The sequence below is a fragment of the Sodiomyces alcalophilus genome (assembly GCF_042370955.1).
Source record: "Sodiomyces alcalophilus JCM 7366 unplaced genomic scaffold ACRALscaffold_3, whole genome shotgun sequence".
Taxonomy (NCBI): Eukaryota; Fungi; Ascomycota; class Sordariomycetes; order Glomerellales; family Plectosphaerellaceae; genus Sodiomyces; species Sodiomyces alcalophilus.
The window spans coordinates 3,465,897-3,484,525 of record NW_027263534.1 but is presented as its reverse complement, the minus strand read 5'-3'; the positions used below and the strand labels follow the sequence as shown (position 1 = coordinate 3,484,525).

The following is an 18,629-nucleotide window of genomic DNA, read 5'->3' as shown; positions in this document are numbered from 1 at the left end:
TCAGCGAGATCTTAAAGGCTACTTCTATAAGACCCTATTCTGATAAGCCTAAAGTAATCATCTAAAGAGTTATAAGGGGATAGGCTCGTGGATCACGGTGCTAAAAGACAGGGCGAAAGGGTATTAAGTGCTGGGCTATATATAGGTAATAACCTATAAATTGAATAAGCACGGCTTCCTATAAAAGTCCAAGTCTAGATTAATAGTTCGCGGAGATTACTAGCATTAAGACTCGTTATAAGATATATATACGGCCAGTCTCGCTAGTTATTTCTTTAGATTGCGAATAGCGATCGCCGCCCGCTTTAACCTATCCCTGATATAATATAATATCGTTAACGCGTTTATACACGCCCCCCTGCTACACACTATATATATACTATTCTTACCCGGGACCGCGGTACCGGGTTAATTACCATTACTAATTAAGGCGTTATACAGATTACGGGAATCTCTACTACTATAATAAAGACATATTATAGAGGTGCTAATAAGGGAACGGTATAAGATAGCCCTAGGAGCACTGCTGCTTTATAGCCCGCGGGCTAATCCTATTCTTCTAGATATACGATATTATAATCGGCTTTAAGAAAGACTTTAAGAAAGAGATAGAATAGGCTATCGCGAGGCCTCCGAGAGCACTACGCCTTATAAGGCGGGTAACCACTACAATAGTTCCTCGGTACTAAGGTTATCAGGGACCGTCCCTCCAGGAGGATATAGTTATTATAACGCGATTCTATCGTAAAGGTAGGATATCTATTATCTACGGTATCTAACTATAAGCCTATAAGCCCTATAAAGCCGGCAGAGCTAGTACCGTATATAGGGAAATTCACTACCCTTAAAAGTTACTAATATACGAAAGGATCCGTTCTATACGCTATAGTAATATTACGCCTCGATATCGTGTTTATAGTATCTCGACTCTATATATTTAACGCTAACCCGAGCCGTTAGTATTACAAAGCAGCTAATTATTTAATCTGATATCTATTAGCCACGTAAACCTACGCCTTAGAATTAGGTAGAGGCGACTTTATCCAGGTATTTACCAACGCGTCCTTTGCGGATATCTTAATTAATCGTAAGAGTAGCTAGGTATTTACGATACGCCTATTTAGCGGCATAATAGCCTAGTATGCTAATAAATAAGTAACGGCTATAACGTTAATAATAAAAGCAGAGCTACTCTTACTTATATAAGGTATAAAGGAAGGCATATTTATAAACAGACTACTAGAGACAATAGGCGTGATATTCAACCATTTATAACTAAAGATACCATATAATAATAACTAAACAATACGCCTTATAACGGCAGGATCGCCACGCTAAATATATGTTTACGGTATATGGATATATATAATAGGTAGTTACGAGAAGCATAGCAGACCGGAAGGATTATAGTCAGCTATATTATTAGCGCTAAAATGATCACAGATGGATTAACGAAGGTGGGGTCTAAAGAAAGTTAATGAGCTTTAGGAAATAGGTAGGAGTGATAGATATATAGGGACGTCTCTATATAAATAAGCTAGAGGAGATCTTACCGGAACACTTAGAGGAGCTAGAAGAGACATTTGATAAAAGCTACGTGGATATTATAAAAGAAGATATATCGATGGAAGAAGCCTATGAATAACTGTAACTAAGCAGCTGCCGAATAGCTGTTTAGTTAGGGGGTTATATCGTATAGAGTGGCCCGAAGGAGGTCCAGAACGAGTTATTCCGAGCCCAAAAATAGGAATGGATCTGCCGCATGAACGAGGGCAGGATTTTAGCACGTGGATTAGGATTTTCACACACAGTTAAGTGAATTAACAGATCGATCGCCTAATTACGTATTTAAGTTATACGCTGTTCATAATAATAATTATATTGCGACTACCGCGCCTGAAACGCAACTATATAAAAGAACTGCTATCCTCTCCCCTTAACTACTAAGATACTCCGGAGCCTAGAATAAGCTAAGTGGTTTACGAAGCTTAATATAGCCGCTGTTTTTATAAGATCCGAATAACCGCCGGCTATAAAGCAAAGACTACGGTCCGGATCCGGTTTAGTTTATTCGCATAAATAGTATACCCCTTTATATTAAATAGTGCTCCTATATCCTTTTAGCGATAAATTAATAAGACCCTTTAACGCTATCTTAATAACTTTATTACCATATATATTAACTATATCCTTATCTACTCGAGTACATCTCTCTCCGATCATAGGAAAAAGGTTAAATTAAGGCTATAATCGCTAAGTAACGCCGGGTTAACGCCTAACCTAGCGACGTACGAGGTAATATAAAGACTATTAAGTATCTAGAATTTATAGCTACCGCCGGTTAGGGTATTTCGTGTAACCCTAATAAACTAAAGCCGATCCGAGAGTAAAAAGCTCTAATCTTAATAAAGGGAATCTAAAGCTTCCTAGGCTTTATAAAGTATTACCGTATATTTATAAACGACTTTGCTTATATTATATAAGCGGCTAGTCATAGGTTAATTGCACTAAGTCAGGTCGAATAAATATATTAGCTAGAATTAAGGAAGGAAAGGAAAAGGTCTATAGAGAAGTATAGGATTTACTAGGTTTATACGAATCCGTAGTAAGGGTAGCGCGAGGTCCGAGCGTCGTATCTACGTCCTAATCAGCCGTTCCCCCCTTATACCGGAACTATACCTTCGAGAGGTTAACCTATAATATTACCCCCCCCGCTCCCCCCCCGCCCCCCCCTTCGGAGCCGTAAAAACTAAGGGCCGATATCTCTTTACCTGTACGCGTTATAAGGGAGACATGCATCCTCCCTTATATCGGGCAGGTTCGGGTTACGCGGCGTTCGCGGCGACTTAGTTTATTAGTCGCTAGCGCTCCGCGCCGCGCTGAGCGCCTACCCGGTATATTAAATAACGCCCAATTACTCCTTCTTCTTTATTCGCAAACTACTATAATAAACAGCTCTATAGGCTTCTACTATATTCCGTAGTTCCATATCGTAGTATAAGCGTAGTTTCGTCCGGCTTTTCGTTTATAGTTAATTCTTCTTTCTATAAGGCTATAACGTCGTTTTAATAGTATGCTCCATTACTAGTTTTATACTAAGAGCCTTATGACTCCTTGCTAACTCATAGTGTAGTCGTCTTATCCTTGTAGTTTTTTATACTAATTCTATAATTTATATTATTCTGCTTTATCCGTTATTATAAGTCCCCAGATAAGCCCTCGTGTCAATCTAGTTAGGTATAAGCTTATAGGGTGTGTTTTAGATATCCGCCCCCCGCTATAGTGCCCGCCACGCCCCTAAGGGGACTGCTAAAGGATAGCCCATCGTCTATAATATCGCCCTTCCCCCGCGCCTCTAGAGGAGACGAATAAGGTTAATCGGTTAAATTCGTAGCTAAAGAAACCCTCGCCTCTATAGCGGCTACCGGTAATCCTCTAGCTAAAAAGGAGGATCGTGATAACGTCTAGTACTTCGCTACCAGGGTCTTACTAACTCTCCGATAGGCTATATCGCCTCCAAAGTATTAGCGTGGCCTAGCCTACCCCCCCGGCTACCCCCGCGACGCGTTTTATTGTCCCTACACTGATTATATAGCCGGTATTAAATAGAAGTTTAACTACACGTGTTATAACTAGTCTGGGCCTAGTGTGGCCCGTAATAAGCCTAAATACTATAAATATAGTATAGGATCCTATACGTACCTCCCCGTAAATTCCCCATAATTTATAGGCGAGGTCGTTACGACTAACATTCCTAGCTCCCCGCCGCCGCTATTAAGTTCGTATGGCCTATAGGTAAAGCGGGTCGCGCTATACACGATAATCCTAATAACGATAATATTAATATTTCTAGGTCCCCTCCTAGATCGCTACTAACTCTGGTTTAGCTTTATAAGGCCTTTAAGCTAGCTCGTAGTACCTACTACGCCTCCTTATCCGAGGCAGCCCCCGCCTCCGCCGCCGCTAACTCCGGCTTTATTAATAACGGCGAGGGTCTCCGCCATAAGGTAGCGGCCCTCCGCTAAGAGGTTCGCTTATAGGCCGCGGCGATAACGCGCCTCCTAGAGGGTATCCTCGCCGCCCTCTAGGGAGGTAGCGGTCCTATTACCGGTAGTAGTAATAATAATAGTAAGGAGGGCTTAGGCGATAATATCGCTAAGTAAAATCCTTTACGGAGCTATTATATGCCTCTCTAGAAACCGGTAAGCGGGCTAGGAAATCCCCCCCTTTTAATTAACTTATAATTATAGGTTATACTCCCCTTATATTAGGGTCCCCTGATCCTCGCGTACCTCTTATAGTATAATCTTATAGAGGCCCGTTATTCTTATTAACGGGGCCGTATTCTGCTTTGAAATCGTCTAACGCCTTAGTATCCTTTACGGTCTTTAGTCGCTCCTAAGTAGGTTCTACGAATCCCGCTTAGCATATTAATACCTCGCGTTATACGCCGTGACCTCGCTATTTACTCTATACATATAAGATACTTTTAACTTCCTACTCTTTATTACTATAAAGGGTGTCCTTCATCAGTTCGGGCTAGGGGTCGGTGATAATTTACCCGGTAAGGGTGTCTCGGCTAGCTCGCTTTAGGATATTAACGTAGAAGCGGGGATATATACCCGAGGGTATATCTAGTTTTATAACGTAGGAGTTAAACACTTTTATTACCCTATACTCTAGTATAGCCAGCTTAGTTTCTTTAAAGGCCTAGGCGTAGAGTAATTAGCTATAAATAACTAAATAAGGGCTGCTACCCCGAAGCGTTCTACTAATAATCGCCGCCTATTCGCGGTTTCCTTATCCTATAGTTACTTTAAGGCTATAGCTACTTATACGAATTCCACGGCTCTTTATAAGCGGCTAAGTAATAAAGAAAGGCGAAGCCGTCACTATATAGAACGGCTTAGGCAGTATAAACCCAGATAAGTCTTCGATAATAGGAGTGCTTAAGACCATAAAGTGCATATAACCAAAACAACACACATAACAAGAAGACCTTTAAAAGAGGTTTCTGGAGGTACGCGCTGCTCTGTTCAGGGTAACGCAGCTTAAACGAAGGGAATATAATAAACCTAGCAAAACTTAGGGTTAAAAGGATAATAATTATATAGGATAATAAGTATCCCCTGTATCTAGGTAGCGTTGCCACGTATATATAATATATAAGATAAATAAAAAATATAAGTATATCTTATAACGTTACGTAATATCCTCACGATATAGCACTAAGTCTCCGATCTACCCCTTTATAATCGACCCTAGTTATCTTACTTATATCCCTATAGTTATAATAACTATAAATCTAATTAGGTTACCCTACTTAAGCTAAATATAATTTAGTAGAACTATTTAAAACTTTACTTACGCTTACGGAGAGTCCGTTAGCTAACTATATAATCCTCCTTCTCGGTATAGTCTCTTTTTATAATAGCTATAACTATATCCTTATCCCACTTAATTCTAGTATTATATCGTAGCTATTCTTCCTAGGGGATCGTTTATAAGGGCGGTATATATAAAGAACTATTAATAGCGGTATCGTGAAGTATCGCTTAGTAAACACTATTATATAAATAAACCTAGTTATCCCGGGAGAATAAGCTAGGCCTAATCAGGCTAATATAAGAGTCTATAAGGCGAGGATTATATAGCCTATAGAATAGATGGCTATAAGATATCTCGATACCCTTATCTTACTCCTCTATATCCTTAGTCTATTTACCCTGGATATTAATCTTCCCAGGCTATATCAAGACTTTCTTTAGCGATATCTAAATAATCTTATAACTATTAAAGTTAATACCAGCGAACTTAGAAGGCTTAGAGGACTTAGGAGTCTTCTTAGGAATCGTCGTAATCTTAGTAACCTTCTTAGGCATAACCGGTACCGAAGGCTTCTCAGAGATATTCTTGGGCGTCTTAGGTTATACCGGGATACTAGTATCTTTCTTAGGAGTGCTCCTAACTAGGGCCCAGGTCTTCCTCTGAACATAATTCAAGGAACCAGCAGTAGTAGCCTTAGACTTAATAACAGGTTTATTAATAGGAGTAAAACCTATACTCTTAGGAGGCGGCGGTAAAGGGGTCTAAGGGACCACCGGGACTAATAGTATCTTCTAATAGCCAAAACCGAGAATTACTCTACTATAAGCTAACTATTCGTCCTTGATATAACGGGTATAAGCTATACTATCACTTCCGTAGTAACGTCCTTATATAAACCGATAAATCCTCGAGCTCTAAGGGAATAAGTAGCCCTTTTAGATAATAGCTCGTATCTACTTAATATTAAAGAGACCGTATAAGTAATTATCCGTCTAATAAGGACCGGGAATAATATAGAAACGGCGGGCAAGGCTAGAGACGGCCTTATTAGGTGTATTAATACTACGTAGCTAACCTAGAGCGTACTTTTATTATTATTATTATTATTCTCTTACTCCGCTATCCTAACGAATCTAGGAGCCCGGCTTAGGCTAAACGGTCCTTCCTAGCTAGTTATCGGGGGGAAAAGCCTATACGGGTAAAGAAACCCCTATACTCTCCTTATTAGGATCGGTGCTACGTCGAGGCCTTAGCGGTCCCGGTAGTGACTCGATACGTATCTGGATTACATCTCGAGTCTAGTGGCTAATAGGAAGGTAGCAGGCTAGGGATTTCGGGTTAGCCTAGGGTACAGTATACTATATAGGGGGCCGAAAAAGGACTATAGCGGTTCGGCTTTCCGGGAATCCTCCCTATATTAGGGTAGCCGGCTTTATTTATACCTTCCTTTTAGGCGGGGAGTTTAGTAGGGGCTCCTGTCTTTAATATATATACCTACCGAATTCGGTAGCCTTTTATAACTATAGTTAGGTTAATTAAACATTTTAAGGGCCTCGGCCCTTCTTCCTGTTCTTCCTTTTTTAACCCTCTTTTCGCGATATTATAGGTTTTCCTTTAAGCTACCCGCCCCTCTATTCCTATCTCTATTCCCGGCTCTATGCCATAGCTACTAATAATATACGTTCGACGCTTTATAATAGATAGGGTTTTCTTCTTTTTTTAATATCGGCTATTTATAAGTGGTAGCGCGGGCGGGAAGCCGGTGGTCTTAGGGCGGGCTAATAAGATAGAGTATAGTTAGTTATATCGTAATAGCCAGGTTAATTAATCTAAGTCCGTTATTATAAACATGAAGGAGTGCTATAGGGGGTGTATATTAGTTTCGGGTTCGGCGCTAACTGCTTTTAAGATACATTCTAGGAAAGAATAACCTAAGAAGAATAATAATACGCGTTACTATAAGGCTAGTGCTATACGAGTCCTGTTATAGGTATACCTAGGGGCGCCCTAAGGGTGCCGAAGTGATACCGATAAGCGGCCGTTTCTAACTCTAAATAGATATCTTAGATATACTAAGCGCCTTAAGGGCGATAAGCCCGAGGATATAGAAGGATACGCTAATACTACTAGAAAGGGAGCAGTATACCACCAGTATACTAATAGTCGTCGAACTTATAAGCATATAAGTCGGTCTGATAGTGGTATCTTAGTGGTGCCGGAGCGGTAATAACGGGGTTGTAATAATTAGTATAGGTTCTGGCTATAGCCCTAACGTAATAATAGTAAGTCCTTAGATATTACCGGGAGCTTATAGCGGCTATTAATAAGGGTAGAGACGGAGTGGTTATAAGTTCTATCCCTAGGGGTGCCGAAATTATACCGCGCTAACTTTAGGTAGGCTTAAGGTCGGCTTATAATAGCGGTAGTATCCTTTAAACGCGCCGTTAAGCGTGCTCGCCCTATTAGCCGCCGCCGTGGTAATAACGCTATATTAGCTAGTCTAGAGCGTCGACTAAATAGGCTAAAGGAGATAATCGCTATCCTATTAGAGGTGGCTATAAGTCCCTAGCGGTCTTTTAGCGGTCTTTTAATAGTATAGTGGTGCTAATATAGGTTCGAGTTATTCCGACTATACCACTTAGTTATTCCGACTATAGTTCAGACATAGACCCTTCGCAACCATATAAAGTAGTCGTAAACCACTTAGACGTCTTTTTTATTTATTTAATCGCTCGGACTTAATTAACTGCACGCTGAGATAGCTTGTTCGTTCGATTGAGCTAGTAGCAGCAGTAGCAGTAACTCCTTTGTCTTCGTCTTCGTCTTCCTCTTCGTCTTCCACGTCCACACCCACGTCCACACCCACGCCCACGCGACCGCGGCTATGTTATTCTTGATTTATATAACGAGGTAACGGAACGCGCTGTCTGTATCTGTAGATTAGCGACGTAGATTAACGACGTAGGTTAATAACGTAGACTGACGACGTAGATTGACGACGTAGATTAACGATATAGATTAACAACGTAGATTAACAACGTAGATTAATAACCTAGATTGAGGACGTATATTAACGATATACATTAATGATATAGATTGATAAGGAAGATTAGTAGGAAGATTACGAAGGGTCTAGGTCTAAACTATAGTCGGAATAACTAAGTGGTATAGTTGGAATAACTCGAACCCTAATATGATAGGATAGGGACGCGAGTATATCGTTAATAGCGATAGTGCCTCCGGAAGTAAGAATAGGGACGAGGATAGCGAGACTAAGGCCAAGTAGAGGGTAAATACGTTTATAGTATACCCTTTTAATACCGCCCGGGCCCTGGCTTATAGGGCCCTAGAGTAAATATAAAGGTCCAAATTAGGTGCTATCTTTATTCCGTGTATTCTATAGCGGGGCGGTCCCGTTATAGGGTCTTTAATACATAATTATTTATAATATCTAAGGCGAGGCGAAAGTCGTTTAGGCGGCTAAGATATAGGAACTATTTCGCGATTACTTTTACCTTTTTAAGGTGGTTTAGAGCGTTCAAGAGGTCTCCTTAAGTTAAGATTAGTCTCTTTACGGCGCTATAGAGGTTCTTTCGCGACTCTGGAATAGTATTTTAATATTATAGGATAATATATTCGGCTATCTTCACCCCTTTATTTCTATAGGGGCACCGGGCGGTAATAAAGCTAGGAACCCTTACTTTAAGAAGGAAGGCCCTAAGGCCTAGTTTCTTAGAGCGGATCTAAGTAATAACGGAGCTTTATGGCTTTAGGAGGCCTTTATATCTTTAGAGGTCTTTTTTTAGGGGTTTTAGTCCGGTACTACCACGGCGTAAGTCGGGTTCCGCGTAGACCCTATATCCCTCCACCTTTTCTTCTATTCCTTATAGAGGGCGGTATCTAGGTTAGTATTATTTATCTAGTTTTAGGCGGTAAAGGATTAAGCGGGCTAAGCGAGTACTTATTAGGTAATATAACGATACCTTAGTGCCGTTAATGCTTTTATAGCGGCCTAGGTTCTAGCTAGGATAAGTCCCTTAGCTCCGGTATTTTAGTAATTAAGAGCTTTTTTAGCTATAAGGCGGGTAAGATATTAATCGAGGGGGGGGATATACGTCTTCTTTTCTAGGATCGGGATCGGCGTAGCCTTATAGGCTCCTATAATAGTCCTTAGGTATTTATTCTAGGCCGAGCTAAGAGCTGTAGCGAGGCCACGACGGGGCCTATTAGTGATTATATAGAAGGTAGGGGCGTAATATAAGATAGCTAGACGGATTATAGTAATATAAAGGCGCCGGGCGTTAGTAAAGCTATAGTCTTAGGCTATCGCGGCGAGCCGGGTTAGGGTATAGTTATATATTATTAGTTTATTTTAGATCTTTTTCCTATACTTTAAGACATTTACTTTCTAGTCTAGCTATACCCTAAGGAACCTAGTCTCCGTTAAGGGTAGTACTGGTATAATACTAAGGTAAAGAGGGAATAGGGATAAGGAGTCGGATTTTATAAAGGGTATAAATATATATTTTAAGGGCTTAAATTAAAGGCTACTTACCTAGGACTAAGCTTTATACATTTATTAGGCGAAGGCGAGTCGGTACCGTGTTTAGGCTATTATACGGCTAAAGGTAATAATATTAATATTATTAGTAAAGCCAATAATAGTGGTTCTCGCGGTGTATTCGACCTTTTTATATAAAGTAGAAATATAGAAAATAAAAATAATTAGGGAGACTAGGGACCCTTATAGCTTACCGGCGCGGAGGGGTCGCGGGGTTACCGCCTAGCCGTTAAAAAGGAGGTAGACTATCCGGTCTTAGAGAAAGCGACCGGTTAGCTAGACGGCCTAGTCTAGGAATCCCTTACGCTTAAGGGACTTAAGAAGTCTAGTTTAGGAGATAGTGTCGAAGGCCCTGTATATATCTAGCTAGAGTATTACGGAGGCGCCGCCTAGGGCCTAGGCGGCTCTAATAGCCTTTATTACGCGCAATATAGCTATCTCTATACTACGCCTAGGTTTATTTTCTATTTAGCTATTACGGAGTAGTCGGTATTCTTCCGCTAAAGCCGCGAAGCGGTCCGCTATAATACCTTTAAGCAGCTTTCTAATCGTGTTAAGGAGGGAGATCGGCCTTTAGCCTTTAGCTATCTCGTAGTCGCTTTATAAGCGGCCCTTCTTCCGGATAATTATACTAATAGCGGTGTAGTAATAGCGCGGCAAGTAGCTTAGGGATAGGCAGGCCGAGAGGATTATAGCTAGGATCTAGTATAGGACCGGGTCGTAGGCCTTTAGGAGGCCTGCTAGTAAGCCGTCTAGGCTAGGAGCGGCCTATAGCTAAGTCCGGCGGAGGCGGCCCTGGATATCTATCGCGGTAACGCTCTAGTCTATTTCCTACCTAAAGGGGTACTCTTACCCTAGGGGCCTAGGATCTAAGTCACCGGGGCGGGGGGGTGGGGGGGGGTGGTAGGAAACTTAGCGTATAAGATATCTGCTTTCTTATTATGGGAGGTTATTAGGTCGCCTTAGTCGCGGTATAGCGGTAGTATAATAGGGGGCCCAGGTAGTTAGTATCCTTTAGTTTAGGCTTATCTTTAGAGGCTTTAAAAGAGTATATTATTCGCTTAGGTCGAGGAAAGGAGGTAGCGCTAATACTACCTCTTTGTTACCGCTATAGCTTTATTACAGCGGAGCTCGGCTTACCTATACTCTTCCTACCTACTCCGTGACTTCCTTACTATATATTACCTATATAGCCTATATGCTTCTTAGGTTAGAGACGTTAGCTTATTAGTCTACTATAGGTAAGGTAAGCGACTAAAGGGGTCGGTTTAATATTACGGGGCTATTTAGTCGGTAATAATAGTAAGGTTCTGCGTTAGCTAGTTAAGGGCCTTGTTAATATTAGAGGGCGTTAGTAGGGGCCGTGGCGGAGCTATATCGGTAGGGCAGTCTATACCGAGGTAAATAGTTATAGTTTAGGAGAGGTAGTCTAATCCGATAACCTTACTATCTATACTGTTATAGCCGTACCGCAGCCCTTAGGACGCTTAGATAAGGCCTATAATACTTAGCCGCTAGTCTGGCCTATACTAGGTGGTTATTCGGGGGGGGGGGGGGTAAGGTTAAGGTTTTCGCGGGTAGTTAGCTTTAGGAGGATGCTAGACCTAGGACAGAATCTAGGATACCTAGCCTAAAGGGGATAGTAGAGATTAAAGTCTCCGAGAAGGACATAATAGCCCCCGGGGGGGGGGGGGTCTTATAAGGTTTATAGTTAGAGGAGAGTGCCACGGGGTAAAGGCGGATTAGTAATTCTCGGAGTAGATTAATAAGATCATAACGGCTTAGTCGCCTATACCGAAAGTAAGTATATAGGAATCTCGGTAGGCCTAGTATATCTATATACTAGGGAAGTATTATTTATAGATATAAAGTAAGGCTTTACTACCTCCCTAAATCAAGTCGTACAGGGCCCTACTCAGGGCTTTTAGCCCCTTTATAAAGGGATTAAGCCCTGGCTTTTGGATAGCTATTACGTTATTTTGATGGATTGGGCTACGAGTAGTAGGCTGTACGCGCGGACGAGAGGAAAATCAAGCAAATAGCTGTTGAATTCGTAGATCCGTAGGATTACTGCTTGTTTCACGAAAATGTAAAGAACTGACTTCTGGGATTTCTTCCTGGATCCGGGGCTGGTAAAAGCCCTGAAAGATTGGGTGGCGACTGTTACGTTAACAGCCTACGCGACGGTTATCACGCCACGTTATTAGCTTAAGTAATAACTAAGATATCGTATTTACGATACCTAGTGTATTTATATAATATATATTATAAGCTAAGTATATATACACCTATAATACGTATAGTATTATAGTATAGGTCAAGCTGGTTATAAAGTAGACGTTTAGTTATATAGCTATAACTATACACTGTTTATTTTGACTTGAATATTATACTTATAACTATTATCATTATTAATTATTATAAGTATAATATCAACACACTATACTTAGTACGGGCCCGTAGCGGGAGCTCTGCTCGGGCCTATTTAGCTCCTATACTCTAGGTTAGGATACGGAGTTTTATTACTTAGAGGGGAGGAGTTTAAGGTTAATTCGGCTAGTATAGCCTCCTAGGTGCTTTATATCGGAGTGGGGTCGGTCCCGCGGGGAATAAGGAATAGCTTTAGGGGTCTAAAGGCTAGGGGGTATTCGCGGGGTCTTTTTAGCGGGTAGCTAGGACTATAGCGGATAGGGGCGGCCTATAATAGGGTAGGGGAGGAGGAGGGTAAGGGATAGCCGAGGCGGGGTCGCGGGTACGGCGTTTCAGTCTATCTTATAATATCGAATTCTCTTACCTAGTACTTATATTCTTCTTAGGCTCTCGCGGTTTCCTGTTTCTTAACTTAGTAGGCGTTATTAAAGGCATCGTGGTTCTTATCGTATACGGTGTATCTCCGGGCAGCCTTTAGGGCTAATACTAAATAGCTTTTGAACCTATTCTAGTAAGTAGACTCGGGTTTAGTATAATAGCGGCACCGCCTCTCCGCCTTTAGGTACTAAGTAGGTTAATACCTAAACTATAGGTAATTAAAGTATTATAAGAGGTTTATATCGGGGTTGTAGGGCTTATATATATATAGCTACTACCCTTTAATAAACGGCTATTTTATATAAGATTCTTTATGCCTTCCGGTAAGGTGGTCTTAATAAGTAGTATTACTACCTTACCGGTACTCTATCTAGGGAGCCGGGTCCTTACTTAATATTTTTTCATATTAGGATTAAAGGTATATATAGACTATAGGAGCTTATTTTCGGTTAATAGGCCTAGGATCGAATAGGGAATAGCTTTTACTAGGACTAGGTAGGTTTAGGTGGCTATTTTAGCTTTAGTGCCAAAGGCCTATTTAACTTAGTAATTAGTGAAGGTAGACTATTACTACGTCTTTCCGGTAAAGGTTAGGTATATATCGCCGCTAAGCAGTCTCCGAGCCATTATAGCGTTATAGCGGCTAGCGGCTATATTTATAGCTTAGATAATCTCTTTTAGTAACTAGGCTTAGAGTACCTAGTCTAGCTACTCTCTATATTGAATAATTAGTTCTTTATAGTACCGGGCTTAAAGTATTTTAGGGGGGGCTAGGTTCTATAGGAGTGCTATAGCGGGTAGCGTTATAGCCACTATAGCCTAGGTCGGCTTTATTCCTTTTCGGAGTTCCTCCCTAATTATACTTTATATAGTAGCGTGGAAGTATATAATCGGGGTTATTATAACGCTCTAACTATTAAGGTAGCGTAGCTTAATAACCTCCTTTACTAGCTTTATAACCTAATTTATTATATTCCTATTAGCTTATTAACTTTAGATTAACGCCTCGACTTATTAGATTTTTATTCTAGGGGCCCGCGGAGCCCCTGTATCGGTTTTAGTTCGGCTATATACAGGATTACCCTGGTTTAGGCGGTAGGAGTCGAGTAGTGGTTATTATTAGTAGGGGCGGTTTAAAGAATCTTTGGGTGGTAGGCTGGTTACGACCACCCCTTTTATCGTATCTACCCTCGCGTCCGCACTACGGCTTTTACTTAGTGTTAATATGGCCTAGAGGAGGGAGTTAGGTTCCTTCCCTAATTAGTTTCGTTGTTTTTACTTAAGTTGCGCGTTGGTTGGCTCGAATCCTATCTGTTCTTTTCGGGATAGGAAGAAAAAAGATTATAGCGAACTTAAATAACCGTAACAGGCGGTCCTTAGTATTACTAGTGTTCTATATACTATTATACCTATATATATACTATATCTCTTAATATATAATCAGACTAATAAAGTACTTCTTAAAGTAATAAATAATAGGGATAAAGCGACATCTCTTAATATAGTTAATTACCTTAAGCGGCTAAGAAGAGTAGACTGCTATATGGCTATTTAGCTCCTAGTAAGGTATAACACTAATCCGGGTTATAGGGCGGGTATCCACTTATCTAAGCTTAAATATAGCGCGTATTATATCTCCTAGACCACACCTTTCTAGCTATCTCCTATTTATTAGGTTATAGTATATCCTAAAGGACGACTATACTACCGGGTAAGCGTCTCGTGGCCTCTCGCCGAATATACTTATTATAGGAATATAAGGCAGTATTATATTAACCCTGATAGCGTTAAGCTCGCTATCCATAGTATTTCTAAGAAGACGCTAGACTATGGGTATATTATCTTCTAGCTATTAGGGAAAACCTATAAAGGGAGCGGCGTTATCAAGGACGTTAAATAAACGATACGGCAGTTCTTATATAGGGAATACCTATTAGCTATTATTGAAGTTATTAATACGGCGGGGGGGCGTATAGTCTTATCGATGGTAACGTGGGTAGCGGGCACGATAATAGCGGTAAGCACAGGACCGGCGGGAGCCGGCTCCTAGTAGTTAATAGTAAGGGGTATAGATATTCTAAATATCTCTATTAGTCTAGTCACGGTAATATATAGGCGGCGCATATAGGAAAAATATATAAGGGTGGCGGGGTAATAAATAGTAAAGAAATAGATAGCGGGGGTAAGCTAGAAAAATAGACTTAATACTATAGGAAAAGAGAGGAAGAGAAGGAAAACGATTTAAAGGGAGCTAGTAATAGGGGATAAAGATCCTTTATCGACGTCTAATATTTCTAGGCAGTGCCTCCTTTACGAGACTAGCTTTAACTAGAGTTTCTATAACGGCTATTAGTTAAATAGGGTCGTGAGTATTAAAAAAAGGGTAATCCTAATACTATTTATGGTTTTCGGATAAAGATAACTTAGTGAATTAGGCGTAGGATCTAAATACGGAAGTCGGCTTACCGTATAACCGATTAAATTAGATAAAAAGATTAGATAGTATCTTTTTTATTATACCTATAGTCGTAGCTATATAGTAAAGCGACGTAAAGAAAGTAATTATAAATCACGCTTAAAGCCTAATCCTTTAGTAACTTAAAATAAGCTATTTAGTTAAGCACTCCTCCTTAAGTCACTTAAACTATAAATCGCTAGGCTACGTTATTCGTCTCCGACGGATATAGGGCGGAGGGCTGCCGGCTAGACGCGTATCTTTTAGACTCTATATCTTTATATTATCTTACGATTCGATATTCTATTTTCCTATACACTTGTCCTTAATAATAGTAATAAGATTATCGATATATCCGCTAAAGGTCTAATCACAGGACTTAATACCCTTAGCTCTTATAAGCGTAATAAAGCCGTGACTCGTTAAGAGTTAGTTTATCCTATACTATGCTTCTAGTCTAAAGCACGACTTATCGCGGGTACAGTCAATAAATAAAATACTCTTACGGCGGTCTAGATTATAGTAGTTAGTTTCCTTTACGCTTCTTATCGTGTTACCCTAATTAGGGTAAGCTAATATTATAGATATAAGTAAACTCGTACTTTATTTAGTACGAAGTGGCTAATAAGGGTGGCGCCTCGTATATCGAATCAGATTTCGTAGGCTAAGTTATCTAAGGTGACTCTAAGGCTATTATCGTAGGCCGGGTCTAGGATAGCCCACTAAATCTCGCTAATAAAGACGTAGAACAGGATCTATTTAAGAAGGCAAGGTCTAGTAACAGTTTATCTTTATTCCGTTACCCTGTATTTATAGCTAAGAACCTTACTAGTCCCTAGAGGGAATATATTATAAAGACTATAACCTGAGCTTATACCGTTAAAGCCCTGATTATCTAAGGGTTTAGGGTTATTAACAAGGTGCTATGCTAGTGGTATAAGGAACGGTGGTCGGCTATAAGTGATCGGGTTAATAATAACATCACTTATTCCTTTTTCGAGTAGGTATCGCTTTAACGTAATAATCGATCTCGGGACTACGCTAACTACTATTTTCACGATATAGCTTATACGTATCGTAATAATAAAGTTTAAAAGCAGTTCTATTAGTCTAATTAGGAGGTCTTATAGGCAGATAGTGACTATACGGGTATTAATTACTCTAATCCGTGTACTAAAGACTTACTAGTACTATTATAGTCCGTATACGATAATAAGATACGTCCACGGCTTTCGCCTTAGTACGGCGTTCTTATAATAAGCACTATTACTCTATATTATAGAAGTGCTTAGTAAATACGCGACGTTTATAGAGGAAGGGGTCTTAAACCATAGGACTATATAATAGTATAGGTCCCTGTATTAGCATATAAATATAAGGACGACCTCGAAAGGTTCTAATACACTATTAAGAATAACCTAATAAAAAGGGATTAAGGAGAGACGGTAAAGTGGTATTATATTCTCTTTATCTTTAGGGCTTAGGTTTAGCGGTATAAGTCAGAGGTATAAGGTCTTAGTAATAATAACTATAAGAGTAAGCCGGAGTAAGATATAAATAGGTAGTTCGGGTACCGATTACTATAATCAGGGTAACCTTAGTATATTTAGAGTATTTTATTTCGGTACGGGGCGTAAACGGGTTAAAGGAAAGCTATATAAATAATAAACGTGTTTAGTGGATATATCTTTACGGTATCTACTCAGTTAATACGTATAGACGGAAAATAGGAGTACTAAAATATAAATAGAAGAAACTAAGAAATAAAATGATCGGTAAAAGGGCGTGGAATAGGGTTATTAGGGTAATAAAGGGTAAACGGGAAAGAAATAGGAAAAAAAAGCGAGCTAAGAAGTCCTAAAAATAGTGTTTTTATTTAGGAGGTAGTGGTTAGTTTTTAACGATAAGTAGATAGCGGTGCATTATCTATCCTCGGCCCTAATACTATACGTATAACACCTATTAAGGATAGTATTACCACGATTAGGTTAACTAAGTAGGAAGTAAAAGTAAGGAATAAAGTATAAGGTCCTACTATAGTCCTTATACTCACTTAGGTTAAAGTCAGGATCTCTAGGGATATAGACTTTGACTTTTCCCGACTACGTCGCCTTCCGGAGCTCTGCTTCCAACCTCTTATAATACTCGCCTAGTATATCCCGAAGTCTCGCTAACCGTCGCAGGAGTGCCTTAATAGTATAATTAGGAGAACCTGCGTTATCTTTAGGCGTATCCTCGGCCCTAGTATCTTTATTAGTAGATTTACCTAGGAGCAGGAGTGCTTTAACTAGCTCTTTATCGATCAGGACGCCGCGGGCAGGGTATATCGCACAGGCTAGCCCAAAGCAGGTCCGGAACGGGTTGTTCCGGGCCCGAAAGTGGGAGTGGATCTGCCGCAGGAATAAGGGCAGGAACTTAGCACTACGACCAGAGATTTCTATGGAGTTAATTAAATTAATAGATCGATCGCTTATTTTACGTAATTAAGTTTTACGCTGTTTATAATAATTAAGAGTCTTATTTTTACTCGATAACCTATTAAAGCTATTTACGCCGAGCTGCCTATAGCTATAACTATGACCTTTAATACGAATATCTATACAAGCCACCAAGACTAGGAGCTATAGCAACGCCTCTACGAAGTCAGGGCTGGTAGTAACGGACTTTAGGACTTCCTACGCCCTAACGATCCAGCCCCTAGGCCATAGTAAGCTACCCGTCCCGAATTTGCCTCCTACGCCTTTATCGCTAACGTTAACGGACAGCCTACTAATATCTCCGAGCTAACGGTTATAGGTAAGGCCGCCTATACCGAAAATTACCGACGATATAAAGAAGATCGTAAAGACTATAAGACTTATTAAAAGGGTATTAACGGTATACTTGAGTGGGTGGAAGAGTTTATCGTAGCGAAGAGACGGAAGGCGCTAATAAAGGGCATAATCCCGGAAAAGATCTTTAGAGTAGTGTAAGCCGACGCCGCACCCTATATCGCGACCCGTATAAAAGACTCCTAAAGAACTACGATCTTTATAAGAATAAGCCGCCTATAAACCTAAGGAAGGTGGCCGCCTAGCTAGACGACTAGCAGGACCTGCTTTAGGACTTTTATAATATCGGGATATATAATAAACCCCGGGAGATTTAGATTAACGACTTTTTTAACGCTATACGACCGGCCCTAGGTAACTAGGTGGATATAAAGGAAGTAACGCTAGACCTTAACACAGTATCGGCGATAACCCTTATCGCGGAAGGGAAGAAGGCGGCGGAAAAACTTAACGTGCCGCCTATTCGAAGCCATAGAACTATAGCCTTCCTGGCCCTAAGCCTAGGTGAAGGTAACGACGATAACGAGTATTAACGGGCCGGTAGGGCTAACCGGACCAGAGCCTAGCGGGGCTATAATGCCTACCCTAAAGGTAAGTTAACTAACCGTATAAGCTCTAAGCACTAATAATCCCTCTTTTATAAGGA

At 40.4% G+C, this 18,629-nt stretch overlaps 1 protein-coding gene across 1 annotated transcript; it reads left to right on the top strand.

The window, feature by feature from the left end:
* Window positions 1-1,762: 1,762 nt before the first annotated feature.
* Window positions 1,763-17,557, top strand: ACRALDRAFT_2018834 (uncharacterized protein; the record flags this gene model as incomplete). The annotated part of the gene is made up of 3 exons (XM_071019946.1): window positions 1,763-1,787; window positions 8,109-8,182; window positions 17,492-17,557. 3 exons carry the CDS (start codon window positions 1,763-1,765, stop codon window positions 17,555-17,557), a joined length of 165 nt encoding a protein of 54 aa, XP_070876175.1.
* Between the last annotated feature and the right edge of the window lie 1,072 nt (window positions 17,558-18,629).